Below are 25,405 nucleotides of genomic sequence, written 5' to 3' on the forward strand. Positions count from 1 at the left end.
GTGGTGAGTGACATTCTCCCCTTCTAGACTGTGAGCCCGTTGTTGGGTAGGGACCATCTCTTTATGTTGCCGATTTGTACTTCCCAAGTGCTTAGTACAGTGCTCTGCACACAGTAACCACTCAATAAATATGATTGAATGAATGAATAAATGAATTTTAGGAAGATGATCCTGGTGGCACTGTGTAGTATGGTCTGAGGAGGGGAGAGGCTGGAGGCAGGATAACCAAGGAGAAGGCTGATGCATCAGTCAAGCATAGTGATTGCTAGAGAAGCAGCATGGCTCAGTGGAAAGAGCCCGGGCTTGGGAGTCAGAGGTCATGGGTTCAAATCCCAACTCCACCACTTGTCAGTTGTGTGACTTTGGGCAAGTCACTTCACTTTTCTGGGCCTCAGTTCCCTCACCTGTAAAATGGGGATTAAGACTGTGAGCCCCCCGTGGGTCAACCTGATCACCTTGTATCTCCCCCAGTGCTTAGAATAGTGCTTTGCACATAGTAAGCACTTAATAAATGCTATATTATTATTAGTCAATCTTATTTATTGAGCTCTTACTGTGTGCAGAACACTGGGCTAAGCACTTGGTAAAGTACACCATAACCGACACATTCCCTGCCCACAGTGGGCTTACAGTCTAGATCATGAACTGATGAGGGCTTGAACCAGGGTGGTGTCTGTTTGCTTGGAGAAGGGGAACAATTGTGAAGTATTTTGGAGGGAGACTCTGCAGGAATTAGTAGTTGATTGGATGTAGGAGCTGAATGACAATGAGGAGGGCTGTAGGTTTTGACTATAGGGAGGACAGTGATGTCATTAAGGGAGATATGTCTGAACTGAGTTGATTAATTCCATTTCATTACTTTTCTCCTAACAACATCAATGATATTTATCGAGACTTTACTGTGTGAAGAGCACAGTACTAAGTACTTGGGGGAGAATGCGGCAGAGTTGTTAGACACATTTCTTCCCCACAAAGAGCTTACAATCTAGAGCTCTAGAATTTACAGTCATATCTTACCTCCAGGGTCATTAATGTCCATTTTGGCTTTGCCTCCAACGTAATAGGATTGCATTCCTTCAATATAATAATAATTGCATTTAAGCACTTATGTATCAAGCACTGTACTAAGTGCTGGGGTAGATACTAATCAGGTCCCACATGGGCCTCACAATCTAAATGGGAGAGAGAGCAGGTATTGCATCTCTATTTTGCAGATGAGGGAAGTGAGGCACAGAGAAATAAAGTGCCTTGCCCAAGGTCACCCAACAGACTAGTGACAGAGCTAGGATTAGAACCGGGTCCTCTGACTCCTGGGCTCATGCTCTTTCCACTAGGTAACACTGTTTCTTAAAATGTGGGTGAATCATGCAGAGTGGCAGGGTTTGGGGTGTGTTGAGCAATGCTATTTATCAAATAGTGTTCTAAATGCACACCACTGTACTAATCAATCAAATTTATTGAGCCTTACTGTGGTCACAGCACTGTATTAAGTTCTTGGGAGTGTACAATATGAAAAAAATTGGTGGACATGTTCCCTGTCTGCCTGTAGTCTAGAGAGCACTTGGAAACATGTGTGGAAGCAGTGTGTTCTAGTGGAAAGAGCACTTACTGTTAGTTAGTGGACCTGGGAGTTAGTGGACCTGGATTCTAACCCTGGATTGGTCACTTATTGAGAAGCAGTGTGGCTTAGCGGAAAGAGCATGGGCTTGGGTGTCAGAGGTCGTGGGTTCTAATTCTGACTCTGCCGCTTGTCAGCTGTGTGACTTTGGGCAAGTCACTTAACTTCTCTGTGCTTCAGTTACCTCAACTGTAAAATGGGGATTAAAACTGTGAGCCCCATGTGGAACAACTTGATTGTCTTGTATCTACCTCAGTGTTTAGAACAGTGCTTGGCACATAGAACTTAACAAATATCATAATTATTAATATTATTATTATTACTTGTCTGTGGTGGTTCAGTGTTCAAGGCACCTGAGAGATTGGGGAGGATTAGAATTTATTCTGGATGATTTGTCAGGTCATTGAATGATCTTGAAGAGTGGTCTCCATGGCCTTTTATAAAATAGGATCTGTTTTAGAATCTCTGGAAAAATAATTTCAAATTCCTTCATATTATATTAAAATCTTAAATATCCCTAATTTCTTAATATTTGAAATGTTTCAATGCATATTACTACAACATTAACTAAAGGCACCATAATATAATTACTAGTGTTTGTACAAAGCTTCAGTTGGGAAAGTTTGTTCTGCTTTTTTAACTTTAATTACCCAATTAATTTGACTTAGCAGCTTTCTTCCTTTCTTCTCAAAGCACCGAAGAGTGGCTAACACCTTATCTCTGTTCACCTGTTGAACTTCTTTCAGGGTCTTCAATCTCTTGAATGGGCATGTACTCTTGGAAATTGAAGCACGACTTCTTAATTCCAAAATCTTTGTTGGTGGTGGAGAGAGCATAATTTCTTCATTTGTTTTAACATCAAAACATGGTTGTCCATCTCCTCCTCAAACAGAAACTCCCCTCCACTGGATTTAAGGCACAGATTCAGCTCTTTCTCTCCTACCTAGCCTCATTCACCTCCTGTAACAACCCAGCCTGTGCACTTTGCTTCTCTAACTCCAACCTACTTATTGTACTTCAATCCCATTTCTCTGACCTGCAGTCTCATGTCTGCTTTCTGGCCCAGAGCTCCCAACCCCTTCATTCCACAACTCTCTCCATCTTCAAAATCCTACTAAAATAATATCTCCTCCAAGAAGAATCCAGGCTCTGCCACTTATCTGCTGTGTGACCTTGGGCAAATCTCTTCACTTCTCTCTGCCTCAGTACCCTCTTCTGTAAAATGGGGATTAAGACTGTGAGCCCTATGTGGTATAGATACTGTGTCCAACCTTATTATCTTGTATCTACTCTAGTGCTTAAAAAAGTGCCTGGCCAATAGTAAGTATTTAACAAATACCATTATTACTAACTACCACTGATTGATCTTGCAATAATGCATTGCATTCATGAAGTTCAATGAGGTTCTTCTGAATAAAATGCAATTAACTCAACATCTGCAACATCTTTCCAATTTTTTTAATAGTATTTGTTAAGTGCTTATTATATGTCAGACACTGTACTAAGTGCTGGGGTACAAGATGATAATAGGGTTAGACAAAGTCCACATTCCTCATGGGGCTCACAGTCTTAAAGCCCATTTCACAGATCAGATCAATTAAGTTGCCTCTCCAGTTCAGCACCTGCTGTGGTTAGAAGCCTCTTTTACCCTGGCACACAAACTGTGGGCAGAGCTTCCTCCAAGATCTATTCACTAAATAGTACTTGGCACATAGTAAGTGATTAACAAATACCATAATAATGATAATGGCATTTATTAAGTGCTTACTATGTGCAAAGCAGTGCTCTAAGTGCTGGGGAGCTTACAAAGTGATCAGGTTGTCCCACAGGAGGCTCACAGTCTTAATCCCCATTTTACAGATGAGGTAACTGAGGCCAAGAGAAGTTAAGTGACTTGTCCAAAGTCACACAACTAACAATTGGCAGAGCTGGGATTTGAACCCATGACTTCTGACTCCAAAGCCCATGCTCTTTCCACTGAGCCACACTGCTTCTGATATTATTATTATTATTGTTAATTGCCTAATCTCAGCTCAAGTGTTAAGTTCATTCAGTCATATTTATTAAGCATTAACTGTGTGCAGAGCACTGTACTAAGTGCTTGGGAAAGTACAGTACAACAATAAACAGTGACTTTCCCTGCCCACAATGACCTCACAGTCTAGGGCAGGGGGAGACAGACATCAATACAAATACATAAAATTACAGATATATACATGTGTTGTGGGGTTGGGGGGAGGGAAAGAGCAAGTCAGGGTGATGCAGAAGGGAGTGGGAGATGAGGAAAAGTGGGCTTAGTCTGGGAAGGCCTCTTGGAGGAGATGTGCCTTAGATAAGGCTTAGAAGGGGAGGAAAGTAATTGTTTGTTGGATTTGAGGAGGGAGAGCATTCCAGGCCAGAGGCAGGATGTGAGCTAGGGGTTGGCAGTGAGGCAGGCAAGATCAAGGCATAGTGAGAAGGTTAGCACTAAAGAAGTGAATTATGCAAGCGAAGTTGGCAGGGAAGGAGCATCAGTTCTGTAGTGCCCAGCCGGGATGTCAGGACATTTGGGTAGGATATAAGATATCAGGGTCCTATTCCTGAGATTCATTCATTCAATTGTATTTACTGAGCACTTACTGTGTGCAGAGCACTGTAGTAAGCACTTGAGAAAGTACAGTAAAGCAATAAAGAGAGACAATCCCTTCCTAGAATGAGCTCACAGTCTGTAGGGGGGAAGACAGACATCAATACAAATAAACAGACATCAGTATAAATAAAATTACCAATATATATGTAAGTGCTGTGGGGCACTTATGAGAGTGAGGGGGGGAAGAGGACAGGGAGTAAGTCAGGGTGATGCAGAAGGGACTGGGAGATGAAGAAAAGTAGGGCTTCATCTGGTCTGGGAAGGCCTCTTGGAGGAGATGTGCCTCAGTAAGTCTATGTCTGGTGGACTGTAGCCTGGGTTAAGACATTCAGTGATATCAGCTGGGTCATTGGGTTGAATGTACCCAGGCAGTGGCTATTACCTGAGCCATGCTGGTATTATGATTATCCGTCTGATCCTACCAGATGGATAACTAAACTAAAAATCAGTTTTCAGTGATTCCTAGGTTCTGTGTTATTGAATTAAATGTCTTGAGCCAGAGCCATCAGAATTCTCCACAAGCTGGTGTTCTTTACCAGAGCCCTAATCTCCCCACTCACCTGGGTCATTGCTTGCCTACATCAGCAAGACTTTTCTAGTTCTGTGCTACTGCTTGTATCACTTACTTTGCCTGGGTTGCCCACCTCCTTACTCCCTGCCAAAGGTCTCTTCCTTACTTCAAAACTCTGCCCTTCTTACTGAGGCTATCTCTCTGAGCTCCAATTAACCCTGGAGGCCTCATGTTTATCTGGGAAAATTAGGTAGTGTGATTTCTTCCTTCAGGTTCTTCTTAAGTCTTTACCTTCTCTCTGTGTAGTGTTGCTTGTTCTGCCTCATTTAATACTATTATTAGTATTTTGTAATACTATTAATACTGTTATTTAGGTCCTTATTAAAGGCTATTGATCACTGACTGGTCTGGCTATATTGTCATTTGACCTGTTTTAGCTAGTGACAGACATTTGGAACACTATGAAGAAATGACCCTGCCTTCCAGAGTTTTTGCTCTGAGAGGAAATGAGCATGTATAAAAATTTAACTGCAACCATCAAAGCTCACCCGGGAGCTCTGGGGCCAGCCTGGCTCACCTCCTGCCTACTCAACCTTCTTTCCTAGTCCTGGGCCCCTGCCCCGCTCTAAGAAAGTCTCTTTGAGCCACGACATCCTGCTGGTTCTCCTGGGGCTTTATATCTTCGGATCTTTTTTATTTTTGGATTTTTTCACCTTCTCTTGGCAGCTCCCTGGAGTTTTGGCATAGGGGCTGGAGGAGGGAAAATATCTGGGACAGAGGGGATGGAGAGGAGGGGCCAGTCAGTTGTCCCTGGGCTGAGAAGAGAGATAGTGAAGAACCTTTCTCTTTTAAGCCTGGCTGCTGTCTTCATTGGCACTGCCTATGAGGTGAGAAGAATTTCCACTTTAAAGGGGGAGCAGACAATGATTCTAAACCCATCATTTATCCCCAACCCAGCCTCCTTCTCCCAGTCCCCTTCCAGACCAGAGACAGTGTCCTCTTATGGTAAACGTGTATGCAGGTATGTAAGCGCACACCACAAACCAGTACTGTACCTTCCAAGCTGTCCCCCAGAAACCACAACACAATCCTCCCTCAAAAAGCTGAGCCTTCATCAAAATAAATGAAGCCATGTGTGTTTCTACCAAAACAGATGGAATTTTGTGCCATGGTTTGTCCTATGCAGACTGTCAGCATCCGTGGCATTGGTGGGCTATATGGCAATAGTCAACCAAGTAATTGATGGTGTTTATTGAACACTTACTGTGTACAGAGCACTATACTAAGCATTTGGGAGACTGCAATGCAACAGAGTTGGTAGATGCAACCCCTACTCACCAGGATCTTACTGACTAGGCGGTATGTTGGATATTAAATAATAAATCTGTGACAGTAGTAGTATACAGCACCTGCAAAGTTCTTCTATACAAGAATAGGTGAAAAGCCACAAGGGACCCAGGAAAGTCACAGAAGAACCCCTATTAACCCATCGCCAAGTCTTGAAGAGGGAGAAGTATGACAGGAAAATCTTTGTGACACCTTAATTTGTAAAGCTGTGAATGAATGGCTATGGTATTTGTAGGAAATAAGGTAAATGGAATAGGAAAGAGAATGATGTAGAATGTTAAGCTATAGAGTGTGTAACCTTGGCATTATAGACTCTGCTCTAGGTAGATGATGTCCTTAGTTATGCTATGCCTAACCTGAACGCATTACTTTTGTTGAAACTAATGCTCTCTGAATATCATTCCCTGCATGTGCGCTTTCTTTTTCCTCTAGTTTTAGACTGGGAAGTCATGTTTTCAGGGCCTCTGCCCTCTGTCTGGTACAGGTTTAGCTCTGGACATCTTAATCAGTGGTATTTATTGAGTGCTTACTGTGTGCAGAGTGCTTGGGAGAGTACAATCCAACAGAGTTGGTAGACACATTCCTTGCCTACAGTGAGTTTCCAGTCTAAAGGACTGTCCAGTATTTTTATTTTCAGGGTCCAGCTGACAGCTCTATTGTTGTCCATGTGACCATGCTCTGCAGCTTGACTGTATCAGTGAGATCGGAGGAGGGCTTGGAGGTGATGCCCGCAGCCTCTGGAGTGAATCTGGAGTGGGTGAATTAGTAGGGCAGGTAGAAGGGAACCTCAGAGTATTGCTTTGGGTTCAAATGGAGTCAGGAGGGTCTCTGCCACAAAAGCAATCCCCCATATGACAACCTCATATTATGCCATGTGACAGTGGAATTCATGTGAGGTCACGTGAGGCTCAGAGTCCGGTTCTCTCTTAAGGACTCCACAAAGGAAGTGTGGAGTTAAAGTCCCCCAGCATCTGGAAAATCTTTACTTCAAGTCCCAGAATGCTCTGGACTTAATAGAGCTTGCTCCACCATGTGCTTGGATGCTCAAGAATTCAAATTGAGGAAGAGCAGCAGGGAGTTCATCCTGGGTAGGCTAACTTGTACAGTCAGGGTAGGTCCTACTCTCCAAACACTTGCATACTCAAAAAAAAAAAAAATACCCAGGAGGAGTTATAGAGCCAGGAGCTGTTATGAAAGCCTATCCCCAGGACACTTGCATATTCTAAAAAAAATTACTCAGAGCAACTTTTAAAAGCCTGGAGCTGTTCTGGCTGTTCCAGGCCTAGTTAGAGATCATGTCACAGGGTAAAATCTTGCATAATAAAGATGCCCCTTCCTCCCTCTCCAGTTCTGGTCTCTGCTGTCTGCTGGAGTCGGGAGGGAATCTTCAGCAAGTTTGCCCACCGCCCAACCCACAACTAGTGTCAACAACTAATAACTGGGGAGGGAAAGGAGAAATGAGTCAGTCAAAAGGTCCTGAGCACTTATTTCCTTGCTTAATAACATAATAATTTTGGTATTAAGCACTTGCTATGTGCCAAGCACTCTTCTAAACACTGAGATAGATACAAGTTAATCAGGTTGACACAGTCCCTGTCCCACATGAGGCTCACACCCTTATCCCCATTTTTATGGATGTGGTAACTGAAGCACAGAGATGTGACATGACTTGCCCAAGGTCACACAGCAGACATGAGTCAGAGCAAGGATTAGAGCCTAGATCCTTCTGACTCACAAGCTGCTCCTCTTGCTTGTGCTTGAACCATAAGGTCACATGTTGAGTGTTGAATACATGAGCCCTGGAGCTGTGGACCGCCTCTTCTGGGTATGGAACCCAGGGGAAGAAACATCCCCAGGCCTAACCCATCTTAGTCTCTTCCCAACCGAACAGTCTACTGCTTCAGAGCGCAGTTATCATTAATTCATTCATTCATATAGAGATGGTCCCTACCCAACAACGGGCTCACAGTCTAGAATGGGGAGACAGACAACAAAACAAAACATATTAACAAAATAAAATAAATAGAATAGTAAATATGTACAAGTAAAATAGAGTAATAAATATGTACAAACATATACAGGTGTTGTGGGGAGGGGAAGGAGGTAAGGTGGGGGGGATGGGGAGGGGGAGGGGGAAGAAGGGGAGAGGAAGAAGGGGGCTCGGTCTGGGAAGGCCTCCTGGAGGAGGTGAACTCTCAGTAGGGCCTTGAAGGGAGGAAGAGAGCTAGCTTGGCAGATGTGTGGAGGGAGGGCATTCCAGGCCAGGGGAGGATGTGGGCCGGGGGTCGATGGTGGGACAGGTAAGAATGAGGCACAGTGAGGAGATTAGCAGCAGAGGAGCGGAGGGTGCGGGCTGGGCTGTAGAAGGAAAGAAGGGAGGTGAGGTAGGAGGGGGCGAGGTCATGGAGAGCCTTGAAGCCAAGAGTGAGGAGATTTTTGCCTGATGCGTAGGTTGATCGGTAGCCACTGGGGATTTTTGAGGAGGGGAGTAACATGCCCAGAGCATTTCTGCACAAAGGTGATCTGGGCAGCAGTGTGAAGTATAGATTGACGTGGGGAGAGGCAGGAGGATGGGAGATCAGAGAGGAGGTTGATGCAGTAATCCAGTCAGTACAGCGGTCTGCACACAGTAAGTGCTCAATAAATACGATTGAATGAATGAATGAATGACTCCAACTCTGCATCAAACAGAAACTCTTAACCTTTGCATTTGTCACTCACAGTTCTCCCTCTTCTATGTAGTATTGCACATCTTCTACTACAACCCAACCCACAGACTCTGCATATCTAATACCAATGTGTGCACTGTTCCTTGCTCTCATCTTTCTCATGATCAGTCCCTTGCTCCTGTCCTCCCTCTGGCTGGGAACTCATATTCAACCGACCACCACTCTCCTTAGCTTCAAAGCCCTACTAAAATCACCTCTTCTCCCAGACACCTTTTCTGACATCTTTCATTTCCACATCCTAGTTGCCCTATTTTCTGCATCACCTATGCACTTGTGAATCAACACACCTCCAGCCTCACAACATAACACTTATGTTCACATCTTTACACTCTGCTGCTTCCCCTGCCTATGATTTAGTTGAATGTCCATCTCCCCACTACATTGTAAGCTTCTTGAGGGCAGAGACCCTGTCTACCAATTTGATTGCATTGTACTCTCCCAAGTGCTTGGTACAGTCCTAGGCACACAGTAAGCTCTCAATAATAAATACCATTGATTGATAGTGAGGGAAGATGAGGAGTTCTGCTTTGGACATGTTAAATTTAAGGTACCAGCAGGACAATTCAAATAAGGATGCCCTGAAGGAAGAAGGAAAGGAGAGACTTCAGAGAAGGAGAATGGTTCAGACTAGGGATGTAGATTTGCATATGATCTGCATAGAGATGGTAGAAGCTGTGGGAGCCATTACTGATGGCTTGAAGATGACCATCAGGAAGGGAAGAGTGGGCACAAGTGGTTTTAGGGGTGATGATGAATAGGCACAGGTAATTGGGGGAGATTTCTTGACAGATGGAGGGCAAGGGAAGACTTTGGACAGCTTAGACCTAATGACTTTGTTTTAGTCAAGAAATAAGTTGGTGAGGTCATCGGGGCAAGAGGAGGAAGGTGGAAGCTTCCCCAGAGAGGGTAAAGCCTGGAATCATTGTGGGGGACATTGGGGAGACAATCGGCAATGAGGAAGGAGAAGTGACAATGCTGGCTGGGAGGAGGGAAGAAGTGAGAGTGAATTTGAAGTGTCAGTTGGCCTGGTGCCTGGGTTTCTGCCAGCAATGTTCTGCAGCATGGGCCTTACCAGGGGATGTGTACTGTGGAGGTGATCTAAGGCTGAGAATTAGTGGTGCAAGATTTAGAAAGGAAGGGGAGAGGGGCTTGGATTTTTGCATCAAGGGGTAGGCTTGAAAGAAAATCCAGGTGGGGCAAAATAATAACTATAATTGTGGTAGTTAAATGCTTACTATGTGCAAAGCCCTCTACTAAACACTGGGGTAGGTACAATATAAGGAGGTTGGACAGTCCTTGTCCCTCTTAGAGCTCATAATCTAAGAGGGAGAAAGAATAGGTATTTTATTCTCATTTTACAGTTGAAGAGACAGAGGCACAGAGAAGTTCAGTGAGTTGCCCAAGACCACACACAAAATAATAATAATAATAATTATGGTACTTTGTAAGGTGCTTACTAAGTGCCAAGCACTGTTCTAAGTGCTGGGGTAATTACAAGTTAATCAGGTTGGATACAGTCCTTGCCCCACATGAGTCTAACATTCTTATCCCCATTTCACAGATGAGGTAACTGAGGTCCAAAGGAGTTCAGTGACTTGCCCCAAATCACACACAAAATAATAATAATGATAATTATGGTACTTGGAAAGCACTTACTATGTACCAAGCACTGTGATAAGCACTGGGGTAGACACAAGTTAATCATGTTGGACACAGTTCCTGTCCCACATGAGGCCCACCCTCATCCCCATTTTACAGATGAGGTAACTGAGGCCCAAAGAATTAAAGTGACTTGCCCAAAGTCACACAGCAGGTATGCGGTGGAGCTGGGATTAGAACCCAGGTCCTTCTGACTTCGAGGCCTGTGCTATATCCACTAGGCCATGCAGGCAAATGGCAGAATTAAGTTTGAAACTCAAGTCTGACTGTTAGACTGACTGTTCCTGTCCTTTGTGGGGCTCACAAACTAATTCCCAACTAAGCATTATCTCCCAGAACTTATTAGTACAGTGCTCTTTAGATATTAATACAATATCTAGTATTGTATTAATGCATACAATAAGCATTTAATAAATACTCTTACTACTACTCCCAGGGCCTTGCTCTTTCTATTAGGCCATGTTACTTCTCAGCAGGTGGAGATGGGGTCTAGAAATTGGAGATCATTATAGAGGGTGAGAAAAGATTTATGGGATAGAGGTTGGGGGGAGGGGTGTGTGTGTGTGTGTGTGTGTGTGTGTGTGTGTGTGTGTGTGTGTGTGTGTGTGTGTGTGTGTGTGTGTGTGTGTGTGTGTTATGTTTTTGGAAGTTGAGGTCCAAGAGTGAGATTTCAGATAATATCCCGTGTTGGCCAAGATGAAGGAGATCCTGCTCCCTCTACTTTACCTTTAATTGATTGTACTCCCTACCCTGGAAAGTAGTCAACAATGAATCAGTTAATCAATCAATGGAATTTAATGAGTGCTTACTCTGTGCAAAGCACTGTACTGATTGGGAGAGTACAATACAAAAAAGTTCTCTGCCCACAAGAGAAGCAGCGGGGGCTTGTAGGAGCACAGGCCTGTGAATCAAAGGACCTGGGCTCAATACCAGCTCTGTCACTTGGCTGCTAGGTGTATTTGGGCAAATCGCTTAATTTCTCTGTGCCTCCATTTGCTAATCTGTCAAATGGGGATTAAATCCTACTCCCTCCTATTTAGCCTGTGAGCCCCATGTGGGACAATTATTGGGTCTGACCTGATTATCTTGCATCTATCCTAAGAACTTAAAAGTACCATAATTGTTATTATTAGCCAGGGAGACAGACATTAAACTGAGTTACAGAGCTCATTATGAGCAGGGAAGGTGTCTGCTAATTCTGTTTTAGTATACTCTTCCAAGCACTTAGTACAGTGCTCTGCACATAGTAAGTGCTCAATAAATACAATTTGATATGTACATAAGTGCTGCGGGGCTGAGGGTGGGAGGATATCAAGTGCTAAAGGGAATGGATACAATTGTGTGGGTGACAGGAGAGAGAACAGGAGAAATGAGGTCATAGTTGGAGAAGGCCTCTTGGAAATGTGGTTTTAATAATTTTGGAGGAGCAAGGTAAGGTAAGAGGAGGAGAGTTTATTGAGTTTACTTTAAGCTGAGGGTAAGGAGTTTCTGTTTGACGTGGAAATGGATGGGAAACCCCAGGAGATTCTTAAAGACTGGAGGGACATGGTCTGAACGTTTCATTAGAAAAGTGATCCAGGCAGCAAAATGAAATAAGGACTGGAGTCGGGAGAGATCAGAGGCAAAAAAATCAGCAAGGAGATGGATGGAGTAGTCAAAGAGGGATATGATAAGTGCTTGGGTCAGCATAGTAGCAGTTTGGAAAGGACAGAGCAGATTTTAGCAATTATGTGAAGGTGGAACCAACAGATTTTAGTGACAGATTGAATATTTGAATTAAATGAGAAAGGAGTTGATCAATAAAACATATTTAAGCACTTACTGTGTGCAAAGCACTTTATAAGCACTTGGAGGGAAAAATATACCAGAGTTGGTAGAAATGTTCCCTGCCCACAACAAACTTACAGTCTAGAGGAGAGACAGACATTAATATAAATTATGGATAAATGCTGTGAGGCTGAAGAAGAGGTGAATAAAGAGTGCAAATCCAAATGAAGGGTGTTGCAGAAGGGAGTGGGAGATGTGCTTTTAATAAGGTTTTGAATGTGTGGACATAGATCATATGCTGAATATGAAGAGGGAGAGTGTTCCAGGCCACAGGTGTGCAAGAGGTCAAGTGGTGAGATAGATGAGATCAAGGTAGAGTGACTAGGTTGGCATCTATTAGAGGAGCAAAGTTTGTGGGCTGGGTTGTAGTAGGAAAGCACCAAGATAAGGCAATAATGATAATAATAACGGTGTTTGTTAAGCACTTATTATGTGCAAAACACTGTTCTAAGCGCTGGGGTAGATACAAGGTGATCAGGTTGTTCTACGTGGGGCTCACAGTCTTAATACCCATTTTACAGATGGGTAACTGAGGCCCAGAGAAGTTGTGACTTGCCCAAAATCACACAGCTGACAAGTGGTAGAGCAGGGATTTGAACCTATGACCTCTGACTCCCAAGCTCGGGCTCTTTTCACTGAGCCATGCTGCTTGTCTAGGTAGGAGGTGGCAAAGCAATTAAGTGCTTTAAAGCCAATGGTAAGTAGTTTCTGTTTGTGGAGGTGGATGGGCAACCACTTTAGGTTCTTGAGGAGTGGGGAAACTTGGACTAAATGGTTTTGTAGAAAAATGATCCAGACAGCAGAGTAAAGTAGGGACTGGAATGGGAAGAGAGAGGAGGGAGGGAGATCAGTGAGGAGATTGATGCAGTAATCAAGGCAGGATAAGATGTTATTGGATTAACATGGTACAATCTAGAGGGGAGGACAAACATTATTATGAGTAAAAAAATTATAATAATTTACTGACTGGATTTGACAAAATGAGCAGCCAGAGAGACAGAAGGAGAACCAGGAGAGGACAGTTTCAATGAAGACAAAGATAATGCCAAAGTTACAGGCTTGTGCGGCAGGGAAGATCGTGGTGTCGTGTATAGTGATGGGAAAGTCAAGGGGAGAACAGGGTTTGGGTGGGAAGATAAAAAGTTCTGTTTTGGACATGTGTGGCACATATCTTGAAGGCAGGAAGAGATGTGAGACTGCAGAGAAGGAGAGAGGTCAGAGCTGGAGAGGGTAAATTTAAACTTCGTCCTTGAAGAGATGGTAGTCAAAGCTCTGGGAGTGAATGTGTGCATCCAAGGGTGTTGATGGAGAACAGAAGGGATCCTGAATTGAACCTTGAGGAAGTCCCACAATTAAAGGCTAGGAAGCAAAGGATGAGCCTGTAAAAGAGAGGATGTATGCCTTCCAAAAACCCCCTTGGTGCTGGAAACTAGAGGTTAAAGGAATTAAGGTAGAGGAGGTGAAAATTGGGAAATTCATTTCTGAAAGGGAAGTCACAATGCTACCCAAGATGATTAATGTTCCTAATTTGAAATTTCTTTTGCAAAGATGATTTAAATCATAATTGATAATGATGGTAATTAAGCACTTAAGCTAAGAATGATAAAAGTTAATCAGGCTGGACACAGTCCCTGTCCCACGTGGGGCTCACAGTCTAAGTGGGAGGGGGACTGTAGCCTCATTATGGGCCCGGAACGTGTTGACAAACACTCCCAAGTGCTTAGTAGATTGTGAGCCCATTTTTGGTTAGGGACCATGTCTCTATGTTGCCAACTTGTATTTCCCAAGTACAGTGCTCAGCACACGGTAAGCACTCAAAAATTACGATTGAATGAATGAAAGAAATACCATTGATTGAGAACAGGTATTGAATCCCCATTTTACAGCTGAGTAAACTGAAACACAGAGAAGCAAAGGGACTTGCCCGAGGTCACACAGCACAAAAGTGGTGGAGTCAGGGTTAGAATTCAGGTCCTTCAACTCCCATGCCTGTGCTCTTTTCCACTAGGTCATGCTTATTTGCATTTTAAATGTTCCATAGTCCCTCAGGCCTGGGGAAGGAGAATGAACATTGGACCTTCAGAGATTCTGGAGCAGAACAGATAATAATAATAATAATAATAATAATAATAATAATTAATAATAATAGTGGTATTTAAGTGCTTACTGTATGCCAGGCACTCTTCTAAGTGCTGGTTGGACACAGTCCCTTTCCCATATGAGGCTCACAGTCTTAATCCCTATTTTACAGATGAGGCAACCAAGTCACAGAAATGTTAAGTGACTTGCCCAAAGGCCACAGCAGACAAATGGCAGAGCTGGGATTAAAACCCAGAATCTTCTGACTCCTAGGACTGTGTTCTGTCCACTAGGCCAAGTTGCTTCTCTGTCCACTACTGATGTGAAGTAGTTCCACCACTGACCCATTGCCCTTCTGAACCACCAATCCTCTTCTGAACATATACCAACTCCCAGAGGTAGAGACTTGACTACTGCATACACTTCTTTGCTGACTTCTCTGCCTCCTGTCTCTCCCTACTCTAGTCCATATTTCACTCTGCCGCCCAGATCATTTTTTTTTCTAAAAAGCAGAAAGGCCATCTTTCCACACTCCTTCAGAACATCCAGTGGTTGCCTATGCCTATCCACCTCCACTTCAGATACTCCCTACCATTTGGCTTCAAAGCATTCAATCAGCTCACCCCCTCCTATCTTACCTCATTGATCTCCTACTACAACCCAGCCTGCTCATTCATTCCTCTAACACCATACTACTCATTATACCTTGATCTTGCCTATCTCACACTAACCCTTACTCAAAACTCCTTTGGAAAACATGACTTTAAATAATAATGATGGTATTTAAGCTCTGATTTTGTGCTAAGCTAAGGAAAATACAAGATAATCAGGTTGGACACAGTCCCTGTCCCATGTCCGGCTCACAGTCTGTTTGAGGGAGACTGTAGACTGTAAATTCGTTATGGGAAGGGAACATGCCTGCAAACTCTCCCAAGTGCTTAGTACCATCCTCTATCCTGCCTCTGGCCTGGAAGTCTCCCCCTCTTCATGTCTGACAGACCACCTCTCTCCACCTTCAAAGTCTTATTAAAAATCACATCTCCAAGAGGCCTTCTCTGATTAAACTCTCTTTTCCCATACTCCCTCACCCTTCTGCATTGCCCTTGAATGTGGATTTTTACTTTTATTCACCCCACTCTCAGCACTTGTGCATATGTCCCTAATTTATTTTACCCATCTTCCCTCATCTAGACTGTAAGTTCCTTGAGGGCAGGGAACATGTCTACCAACTCCATTAAATTGTACTCTCCCAAGTGTTTAGTACAGTATTCTTCTTACAGTAAGTGCTGTATAAATACAATTGATTCACCTAATCCAAAATGGGCTGGCCACATGGTTTGGAATGAGCTGCAATGGATGTTAGCTGTAAAGTTCTGTCCATAACTGAGATATAGACACCAAGTCACTGAGAAGCAGAGATAGAGTGACTGCTAGAGAGACACAAAGTAACTGAAAGGCAGAGATAAAGTGACAGAGACAGAGCAAAGAGAATATTTGCAGCTCAAATATTAATGATTCCAGTCGAAATCAGTTCAAGGCCTTCCAGGTAAGCAATAAAAACCCATAAACCCCAGGGTTTTAAAATATGAATAGCTACTCTCAAATGTATTTGATCAACCCCAACCTCTCTCCTCTGCAATCATTTCCTCTTGCCTAAAGGATATCTCTCACTGGCACGTTAAAATCAATGTGTTTAAGACTGGAGATTCTGCCCCTGCCAATTCTCTGTCCCAACCTCTGTCACCTTCTTTCCTATTACAGTAGACAACTCGCTCATTCTCCCCCTCTCCACCCTCTTTTTCCACCCCCATATTCCGTTTGTCACATAATCCTGTCAGTTTTTCCTCCACATCTTCTAGTTCTGCCCCTTGTCCAGGTGCTTATCACATCCCATCTCATTTACTTTAGCAGCTTCTTCAGTGGTCCTCCTGCTTCTCCCCTCTCCAGTCGGTATTCCACACTAACGTCTCACTTGTCTAAAACAGCATTCTTCACAGTTTTCCATTGTTCACAAAGCTTTAATAGCTACCTGCTTCAATGTACATCAAGCAAACACTTAACTTCATATTTCTATCTTCTCAAGCTCACCATCTCACTGTAGCTCTTTCTAGAATCTCCCACCTCCAAATCCTTGTTCACATTGGGCCTTATTGCTGCTGTGTTCTCCCCTGAGCTTAGTACTCTGCTCAATAAATACTGTTGATCGGCCAAAAGGTATTTTTGGGTACCCTAAACATAGGGAAGATAAAAGCCAGTTGAGTTTCTAGGACAAGAACTCTTTCCACCATCGTTAACTTGAGCCCAAAAGGGTTGGGTCGCTTTAACTCTTAAATGTACCACAAAACAAGTTAGGGCTTGCTTCAGGAGAAAAAAGTGTCATATGCAAATTCTGTAAAGAAAATGTTTTATTTAAAGTGTTAAATACCATCGCCAGAATGAATTTGATTTACATTAGTTGGTATTCATTACAGGCCTAATCTGCCTCATTTTTTCCAACTGAAATTTCCTTTACTTTTAAAACGTACTATGTACAGGACAGCAATGGTCACTGGAATAGAGCTATTTACATGACTAAATCATACGTAGAGTTGCAGACATGTGAAAATTAAAAATACATCAACTTTTAAATAAATACTGCATAATGACAAGTATGTACAAATATTCCATATAATCATGTCCTTATTAAAATTAGAAATAATTTATAGAGGACTATGCATTAAAATAATAAAATGACTGCATTTCAGTATTAGGAAAATGATGTTTTCCTTTTTCAATTCTAAGGGATATTAGGGACTGTATTTTTAATTGAATGTTGCTGGTATACAGGCATCTAAAGGATTTCACTAAACCGTTTTGTTAATTCTTTCAATGACCTTACATGGATCCATTGTACATCTCAGAATGTCAAGACATTGTCTCGATTTTCATATTGCACCACAAAGAGAAGGCATTTTTAGTGATACCCATGGTTACTTTTGCACCCTAACTGGCATGACATTTTCTAATGGGCAGGACTGAAGTTCTGAGGGAAAAGTGACAATTCTGTGTGCATGGCCTTAATTGTAAGGGTCAATAATGCATATTTCAAAAAGAATTGCAAGATTAAGATGAAAGCGTGAGCAGGTATTAAAGGCATATATTGAAAGAGGCAGAAAGAGGAAAGCTGGTTATCACACATAACCATGACATTCCCTTTAAAACAAAATTAGGGAAATTTGAATTTACAGCACCACCCAATGGCAGCAATGACCAAAAATTTGACCTCTAGAATTGTGATGGCATCAAAGAACGATTGGACTTCGCTGATGTTCTTTGAGTCAGCTAAAAGGGAAAGCTTTGACATATTGATGTCACCATGTATTTTCTTCAGAAATTGAACGCATGAAAAATTGAACTTTACAGTAGAAAATGATGATTCTTCACCTTTTGCTATACATTATGATTCCACATGGTTCGCTGTGTGATGATGTTTAGAATAAATGGAATCCTGACTTCTCATTTTCTTTTTCATCAAAGACTTTCTAGAATGGCCCGTCCACCCCTGGATGCAGGATGCTGGTGCTGAAAATAAACTTTTAGACAACATCTTACAATGGCCACATGATTCCAGAAGTTTGCTGTAGAATCCAATTTGATGGTGAGCAAAAATGAAAATAGGTTACCATGCACTGTACAATAAATTGCAAAAGTTCAAATATCTTCTTTATCAAACACATGCTGACTTACATTACTGAACTCCCAAGCCATGTTGCAAAATCCTTTTCAACATGCTTGAAAAAAAGAAAGCTCTTAAACAATATGTTTTTCTCAAGATTTTCAGAAATGCAGAACAATCGGCAATTCTGAAACAAATATGGAACATCAGAGCATATAATGATCATTCTGGGAGGTGAGGGAGGAAAAAATCAAAAGAGGGAGGTGAGGGGAGTAAAGAAGTGTACAATTTGCACATAATGTTGAACTTTACAAGGCTAGTACCTTTTTATATTTAAATTGAATATATTACACTTATTTGTCACATAAAGAGAATTTTAAATATTTTGCTAGAAAGTATTTTCACTTTTAATTTGTCTGCCAAAATACAGACCAGGTGGCTTAAAGAATGATAAACATGGAGTGTCCCTTTATCACCCTGTTGCATTCTCTCCCTTTAAAACCATGCACTAGTGAAATTTATTTTTAAAAATAATATAAATTGTTGAAAATGGCTGATTTTTTTTTTCTTTTTTGCAAGTTGCAGCCCCAAGAAAATAATTTAGGTATTTCAGCTAAATCCGAGTCCATGCAAACAAGTTGCTTTACTTCATACAGTACTGTGTAGCCACAGATTCGCTTGATCAGAGATCATGGGCTTCACAAAGCGACGACTGAAACCGAAATGGCTGCCGCCAACCCACTGCGGGCCTTTCGCCTTTCTCCTTCTGAGGCTGATGCTTGTCTGCATTTCCAGCCACTGATTCACCAACGGGTGATTGTTCCTAGCCCCCTTGATGGGCTCCTTGGCGTCATCTGCTGCCCTGGACTTGTACCATGGCTTCTTGGTTGGGTAGCTACGGCCCTGTGGCAGAACCAGGCTTTGGGGCAACAAAAGGAGATAGAGGAGCCACAAAATAAAGATGCCATTGAAAAGGACTTTTGTTGCATGAAACAGATTCTTTTAGGTTAATCCATGGCTTCAGATTAGACCAGAAACTGAGTGTCAACCAACTCCAGAATGCCGGATCTTCCCCACTCCACTCCTTCACCTGAGGGCCTTCTTTAGGGCACAATGTGTGCAACTTCCTCTGAGAACACAGGATCGCTTTGTATCCCTAGGAACAGGCTCAGAAGACACAACATTAAGCATGCAGTGTTACCAGGATTTGCGACCTGTAAATTTTTTTTTTTTGTAACGCTGGTTCCTATGACAAGTTTCACAGCTGCTATGAACGAGCATAAGAAGGTCCTGTTGAACTTTCGAGAGATGATTGGGAGGCTCTTCGAGTCAGAGGAGCCAGAGTTGGATCTACTAACGAAGAAGGGGGAAATAGTTTGAACCATCCAATCACCATATTGGACAGCTCCAGTTCATCCAGAAGTATCTGGGCCACACCCATGAAGGATTTATGATCCATCCGGCCGTAATCTCCCCAGACGATGATCTGTAGGAAAGATGGGAAAAAGGAGAGCAATGCTTCAGAGGCAAAATAAGAGTATTGTGGTCTTAGAAACCTCAAATGCAATTAGCTAATGTTCCCAGAGCAAACATTCTAAAACTATCTCAGTAATTATCATTAGACCAGCAATGGCACAGTAGGATCAAGATTCAAGGCAGCCTAAGAGCTTCAGCTCATTGAGAAGGGGACCTCAGGAAGCAGGGTCTTTCAACTAGGACCCTCATCTACTGGGTGAGACTCAGGGGTCCCAAAGGTTCACCAAAGTACAAGGAGACTCAGGGCCCAATTTGTCAAATTGTGCTTCCCTTGGTCAAAGACAGAAACATTCAGCCCTTACCTGTAAAACTTTGCCTTGAGGGCTCTCTTCAAATGACAGCAGCTGCTGGTAAAGAGGTTCCAGCGTTTTCCTTGCCACTTTTGTTTTCTTTTTGGCTATACAGATGCCATTTTCCAATAGATACACCTTTACATATGGTGCTAGAATGGAAAGATAAGAGGGTGAGCACAAAGCTGAAATCACTGTGGGAACTCAACCCAAGTCCTCAAATGTTGGGCTCTTTCATATGTGAACCATATGTTCTGACACCCAAAATCCAGAGCCCCCAAGAACCTGGGCTGATTAAGAATTTGCAATCTAGAAGGGGGAAAATCTGCATATCATTACTATCCCAAATTTTCAGGAATTTGACTGCAAGCCATAATGCTGGAACCGAATGCTGGAAGTAAAGGAGAAAAGTGATTTATAATTGAAATGTTAAAAATAGGGGACATTTTGACCAGCCTCCTGCCAAGTCTTTGTACGAAAAGAGAGTTAGGCTAGAGCTGTCACTTAACATAAATAGCAAGGTAGGATCTCAGAGCTTTCAGTGAAATTCCACAGAATGGATTAGAGACTGGTAAGAACCAAATGAAACCCTGGTGTTTGTCCAGAAGATCTGGATTCCTGTGCCGGTTCTGCCTCCTTGGGACTCCGGCTTCACTGTCATCTCGTTGTGGGCAGGGAACATGTCTACTAACTCCGTTATATTGTACTCTTCCAAGTGCTTAGTACAGTGCTCTGCACACACTAAGCGCTCAATAAATACCATTGACTGACCACTGGCGACAGATTAGGCATTCTACAAGGTGGACAGGTTCAGTAGGAACCCTGAAATTTAGCTGGCTAGCACGGCTTCAAGACCATGCACCTGTGTAGGCAGCCACCAGCAAGATAGTGCACCTCCTGCACCAATAGGAACAGGACTGGCAGGGAACATTCATTCACTCATTCAATCGTATTTATTGAGCACTTACTCTGTGCTGAGCACTGTACTAAGCACTTGGGAAGTACAAATCGGCAACATATATAGTCCATACCCAACAACGGGCTCACTGTCAGAGAGTGGCAGTGCACAAGTCACCACCGCTATAATCACTTCACACAAGGTTGCAATCCTAAAGTTTCAGGACCAAGGCTCATGTCTTGTTCCCAAGAAGATTTCCTTTTTAAAAACAAAATGTGGGAGAGGATCCAAGAACAGGAAAAGTGCTAAGTCACTTGGACAATATGGAATACAGAAAAGTCATTTTATATCCATGTAATGATCTCATCCACAGTGGGCCTATATCAATTGTAAGACCCATCAGTGAAGCATGATGATGACGTTTTTTAAGCATCTACTACAGGACAAGCACTGTTCTAAGCGCTGGGGAAGATAACAAGGTAATTAGGTTGTCCCACGTGGGGCTCACAGTCTTAATCCCCATTTTACAGATGAGGGAACTGAGGCACAGAGAAGTGAAGCGAGTTGATCCAAGTCACACAGATGACAAGTGGTGGAGCTGGGCTCAGAACCCATGACCTCCGACTCCCAAACCCGTGATCGTTCCACTTAGCCATGCTGCTACTCTTCTCTGCGGATTGGCTGATTGACAAGGAGTTTACAGCCTAGAGGATCTGAGTTCTAATCCAGCCACCACCTGCCTGTTGTGTTTCCTCATCTGTAAATGGGTATTCAATACATGTATCCCCCTCTCCCTTATACTGTAAGCTCCTTTTGGGATAGGAACTGTGTCTGGACTGATTATCTTGTATCTACTCCAGGGTTTATTACAGTGTTTGTCATAAAGTAGCACTTGCCACAATTATTGTTATTAATAGCTTAGTCCCATTTTGTCTTTCCCCACATACATTGTAATCCCCATTAGAGACAGGGACAATCTTCCCATAATTAAACTTGTATCTTCTATTCTACTGTTTTACAAGGCTTGACACATAAGGGAAGGTGACAAAAGAGAAGAGCTGAAAGGTGAGAGTTCAGAGTCATAAGTTTTTGTTGGATGAGGCAGTGTGATCTAGAAGAAAGAGGATAGGGCTGGCAGTCAGGAGTCCTGGGTTCTCTAGTCCTGATTGTTCCACTTGCCTGCTTTAAGATCTTGAGCATCTCAGTTTCCTCATCTGTAAAATGCCTGTTCTCCCTTCTGCATCTTTTATCTGTAATTTATTTTAATTTCTGCTCCCTCAGTAACTTGTAAGCTTCTTGAGGGTAGGGATCATGTCTACCAGTTAATTGTGGTATGTGCTATGCTGAGTGCTGGGGTAGATAAAAGATGAGCAGGTCCCACATGAGGCTCACAGTCTAAGTAAGAGGGAGAACATGAATTGAATCCCCATTTTGCAAATGATGGAACTGAGGCACAGAGGAGTTGAGTACCTTGCCCAGTATCACACAGTGGTGGTGCCAAAATTAGTACCCAGGTCCTGACTCTCAGGCATGTGCTCTTTTCATTAGGCTCACTGCTTCTCAGTTCTATTGTATTGATGTCTCCCAGATGCTTAGTATGGTGCTCTGCACAAAATAAGTGCTCAGTAAATATCATTGATTATTCCTTCTCACCTCCTAAATTTGCTTGCTCCTACATTCCTCCCCTCCCTCACTGCCATCTTCGCATCCTCTCATTCTTTTTTAATAGTATTTTAAAGCACTTATTATGTGCCAAGCACTGTTATACTGAGGTAGGTACAAAATAATCAGGTTGGACTCAGTCCATGTCCTATTTGAGGCTCACAATCTTCATTCGTCAACAACTCCTTCCCCCACCCTCAAACACACAAGTCTCCCACAATCTAAAAAAGCCTTCTTCTGACCTTAAGGTCTCATCCTCCCTCAGTTGTGTCTCCATCTCCCTACTTTTGTTTCTAGCCAAACTCATACACATGGATTGCCTTTTATTTTATTCTGTCACTTCTCTTCTTGACCCTTTGTATTTTGTTCTCCAAGTCCACCAGTGACTTCCTAAGAGCCAAGTCCAAAGGACTATACTCTTTCCTGACCTTTCTCACTCCCTCAGCGGCTTTTGAAATCATGGACCACTCTCCTCCTGGAAACACTATCAGTAATAGGCTTTTCTGAGACTTCTACTCTGGTTCTTCTCCCACCTCTCCTCCTCTTCCTGTAAGCCTCCTCCAGGGCTCTTTTCTGGGTCTTGTCTTTATTCTTCTTACAGTCTCCTGGGGAGCAAATTTGCTTCAGCTACTAACTTTATGCAGAGATGACTCCTTGTAAGCTTCCCATTCTAATCCCGAATCTGCCACATGTCTGCTGTGTGACCTTGGGCAAGTCACTTAACTTCTCTGAGCCTCAGTTACCTCATCCGAAAAATGGCAATGATGACTGTGAGCCCCACGTGGGATAACCTGATCACCTTGTAGCCCCCCACCAGCGCTTAGAACAGTGCTTTGCATATGATGGCTTAACAAATGCCATCATCATCATCATCAAAGGTGACAGCACTACTCTCAGAGAAGCAGCGTGGCTCAGTGGATAGAGCATGGGCTTTGGAGTCAGAGGTCATGGGTCATGGGTCCCAGCTCCGCCAATCGTCAGCTGTGTGACTTTGGGCAAGTCACTTAACTTCTCTGGGTCTCAGTTCCCCCATCTGTAAAATGGGGATTAATGTGAGCCCCCTGTGGGGCAATCTGATCACCTTGTAACCTCCCCAGCACTTAGAACAGTGCTTGGCACATAATAAGTGCTTAATAAATGCCATTATTATTATTATTATTACTGTCCTCCCTGTTTTGAAACTCACAACTTTGGTGTTATCCTTGAAAGCTCTCTCTCTTTTAACTCTCAAATTGTCTCTTGCCAGTTCCTGTCACTTCTTCCTCTTCACCATTTCCATATCATTTCTTCCTTTCCCTCCTAATGGCCAAATCCTAGGACAAAGCACCTATCATATCTCAACTAGACTACCATATCAGTCTCCTCACTGACCTCCCTGCCTCCAGTCTTTCCCCTCTCTAGTCCATACTTCACTCTCCTGCCTGGACCATTTTTCTAAAATGTCATACTGCACACACCTCCCCACTCCCTCTCCTCATCAAGTAGAAATCCCTGATCATTGCCAAATCTAAAGACGTACTCCCATCCTGTCTTAAACCTCTCAGTTGCCCTCGACACGCTGGACAATTTCTTTCTCTTGAAAACACTACCTAATCTTTGTTTCACTGACACCTTTCTCTCTTGATTCTCCCCTCTTTTCCCTCTGGCCACTAGTTCTAAGTCTTGGTCACCAGCTCATCCTCTGTCTACCATCTCCTATTTATTTATTTATTTTATTTGTACATATTTATTCTATTTATTTTATTTTGTTAGTATGTTTTGTTTTGTTCTCTGTCTCCCCCTTCTAGACTGTGAACCCACTGTTGGGTAGGGACCGTCTCTATGTGTTGCCAACTTGTACTTCCCAAGCACTTAGTACAGTGCTCTGCACACAGTAAGCACTCAATAAATATGATTGAAAGAATGAATGAGAGTTCCTGAAAACTCATTCCTGGGTCCTCTTCTATGCTCACTCCCTTGGAGAATTCACTCGCTCCTATAACTTCAACTATCATCTCTACGTGAATGATTCTAAATTTTACCTCTCCCAATTCAACCTAGTTCTTTCTTTGCAGCCTCACATTTTCTCCTACCACTGACACGTCTGATTTAACATGCCCAGAACTCATTGTCTTGCAACCCAAACCCTCTACTCCCTACAACTTCCTTAACACTGTAGACAACACCACCATCCACCTTGTCTCACAAGTCCATAGCCTTGGAGTCATCCTCGACTCATCTCTATTCAATCCATATAGTCTTTCACCTTGGCTCAGTGGAAAGAGCATGGGCTTGGGAGTAAGAGGTCATGGGTTCAACTCCCAGCTCAGCCACTTGTCAGCTGTGTGACCTTGGGCAAGTCACTTAACTTCTTTGTGCCTCAGTTACCTCATCTGTAAAATGGGGATTAAGACTGTAAGCCCCACCCGGGACAACCTGATCACCTTGTATCCCCCCAGAGCTTAGAACAGTGCTTTGCACATAGTAAGTGCTTAACAAATACCATCATTAGTATTAAATCCTGTTGGTTCTAGAATCTGCCATTTCCTTTGCATCCAAACTGCTACCACACCAATCCCAGAACTTAAATCCTGCTTCAGCTACTGCTCCTAACTCCTTGCTGACTTCCCTGTCTCTAGTTTCTCCCTATTCCAGTCCATTCTTCACTCTACTACCCAGATCATTTCTTTAAAAAATTGTTCTGTGCATACCTCTCCACTCCTCAAAAACCTCCAATGCTTGTCCATCCTTCTCTGCATCAAACAGAAACTCCATATGACTGGATTTAAGGCACTTAATCAGCTCTCTCCCTCCTACTTAGCCATGCTCATCTCCCACTATACAACTCATCTGGTATACTTTTATCCTCTACTGAAGACCTACTTGCCGTACCTTGATCTTGTCTTCCTCACCGCTGACCCCTTGCTTTCGTCTTCCCTGTGACCTGGCACTTCTTCCCCCTTTGTATCCAACAGATCACTACTCC

At 43.0% G+C, this 25,405-nt stretch overlaps 1 protein-coding gene across 46 annotated transcripts in view; it reads right to left on the minus strand.

Moving 5' to 3' along the window:
* Positions 1 to 16,789: 16,789 nt before the first annotated feature.
* RIMS2 (regulating synaptic membrane exocytosis 2) overlaps positions 16,790 to 25,405 on the minus strand; it is a 748,658-nt gene continuing 740,042 nt past the window's right edge. For all 46 annotated transcript variants that reach the window (XM_038744900.1, XM_038744915.1, XM_038744888.1 and 43 more), the window contains 2 exons: positions 19,893 to 20,032; positions 16,790 to 19,540 (listed from right to left, as the gene is read on the minus strand). In XM_038744900.1, the coding sequence (XP_038600828.1) occupies positions 19,322 to 19,540; positions 19,893 to 20,032 (359 nt within the window). In that variant the 3' untranslated portion in view covers positions 16,790 to 19,321. The remainder of the gene's footprint in view (positions 19,541 to 19,892; positions 20,033 to 25,405) is intronic.

Source organism: Tachyglossus aculeatus, chromosome 4 (assembly GCF_015852505.1).
Source record: "Tachyglossus aculeatus isolate mTacAcu1 chromosome 4, mTacAcu1.pri, whole genome shotgun sequence".
Lineage (NCBI taxonomy): Eukaryota > Metazoa > Chordata > Mammalia > Monotremata > Tachyglossidae > Tachyglossus > Tachyglossus aculeatus.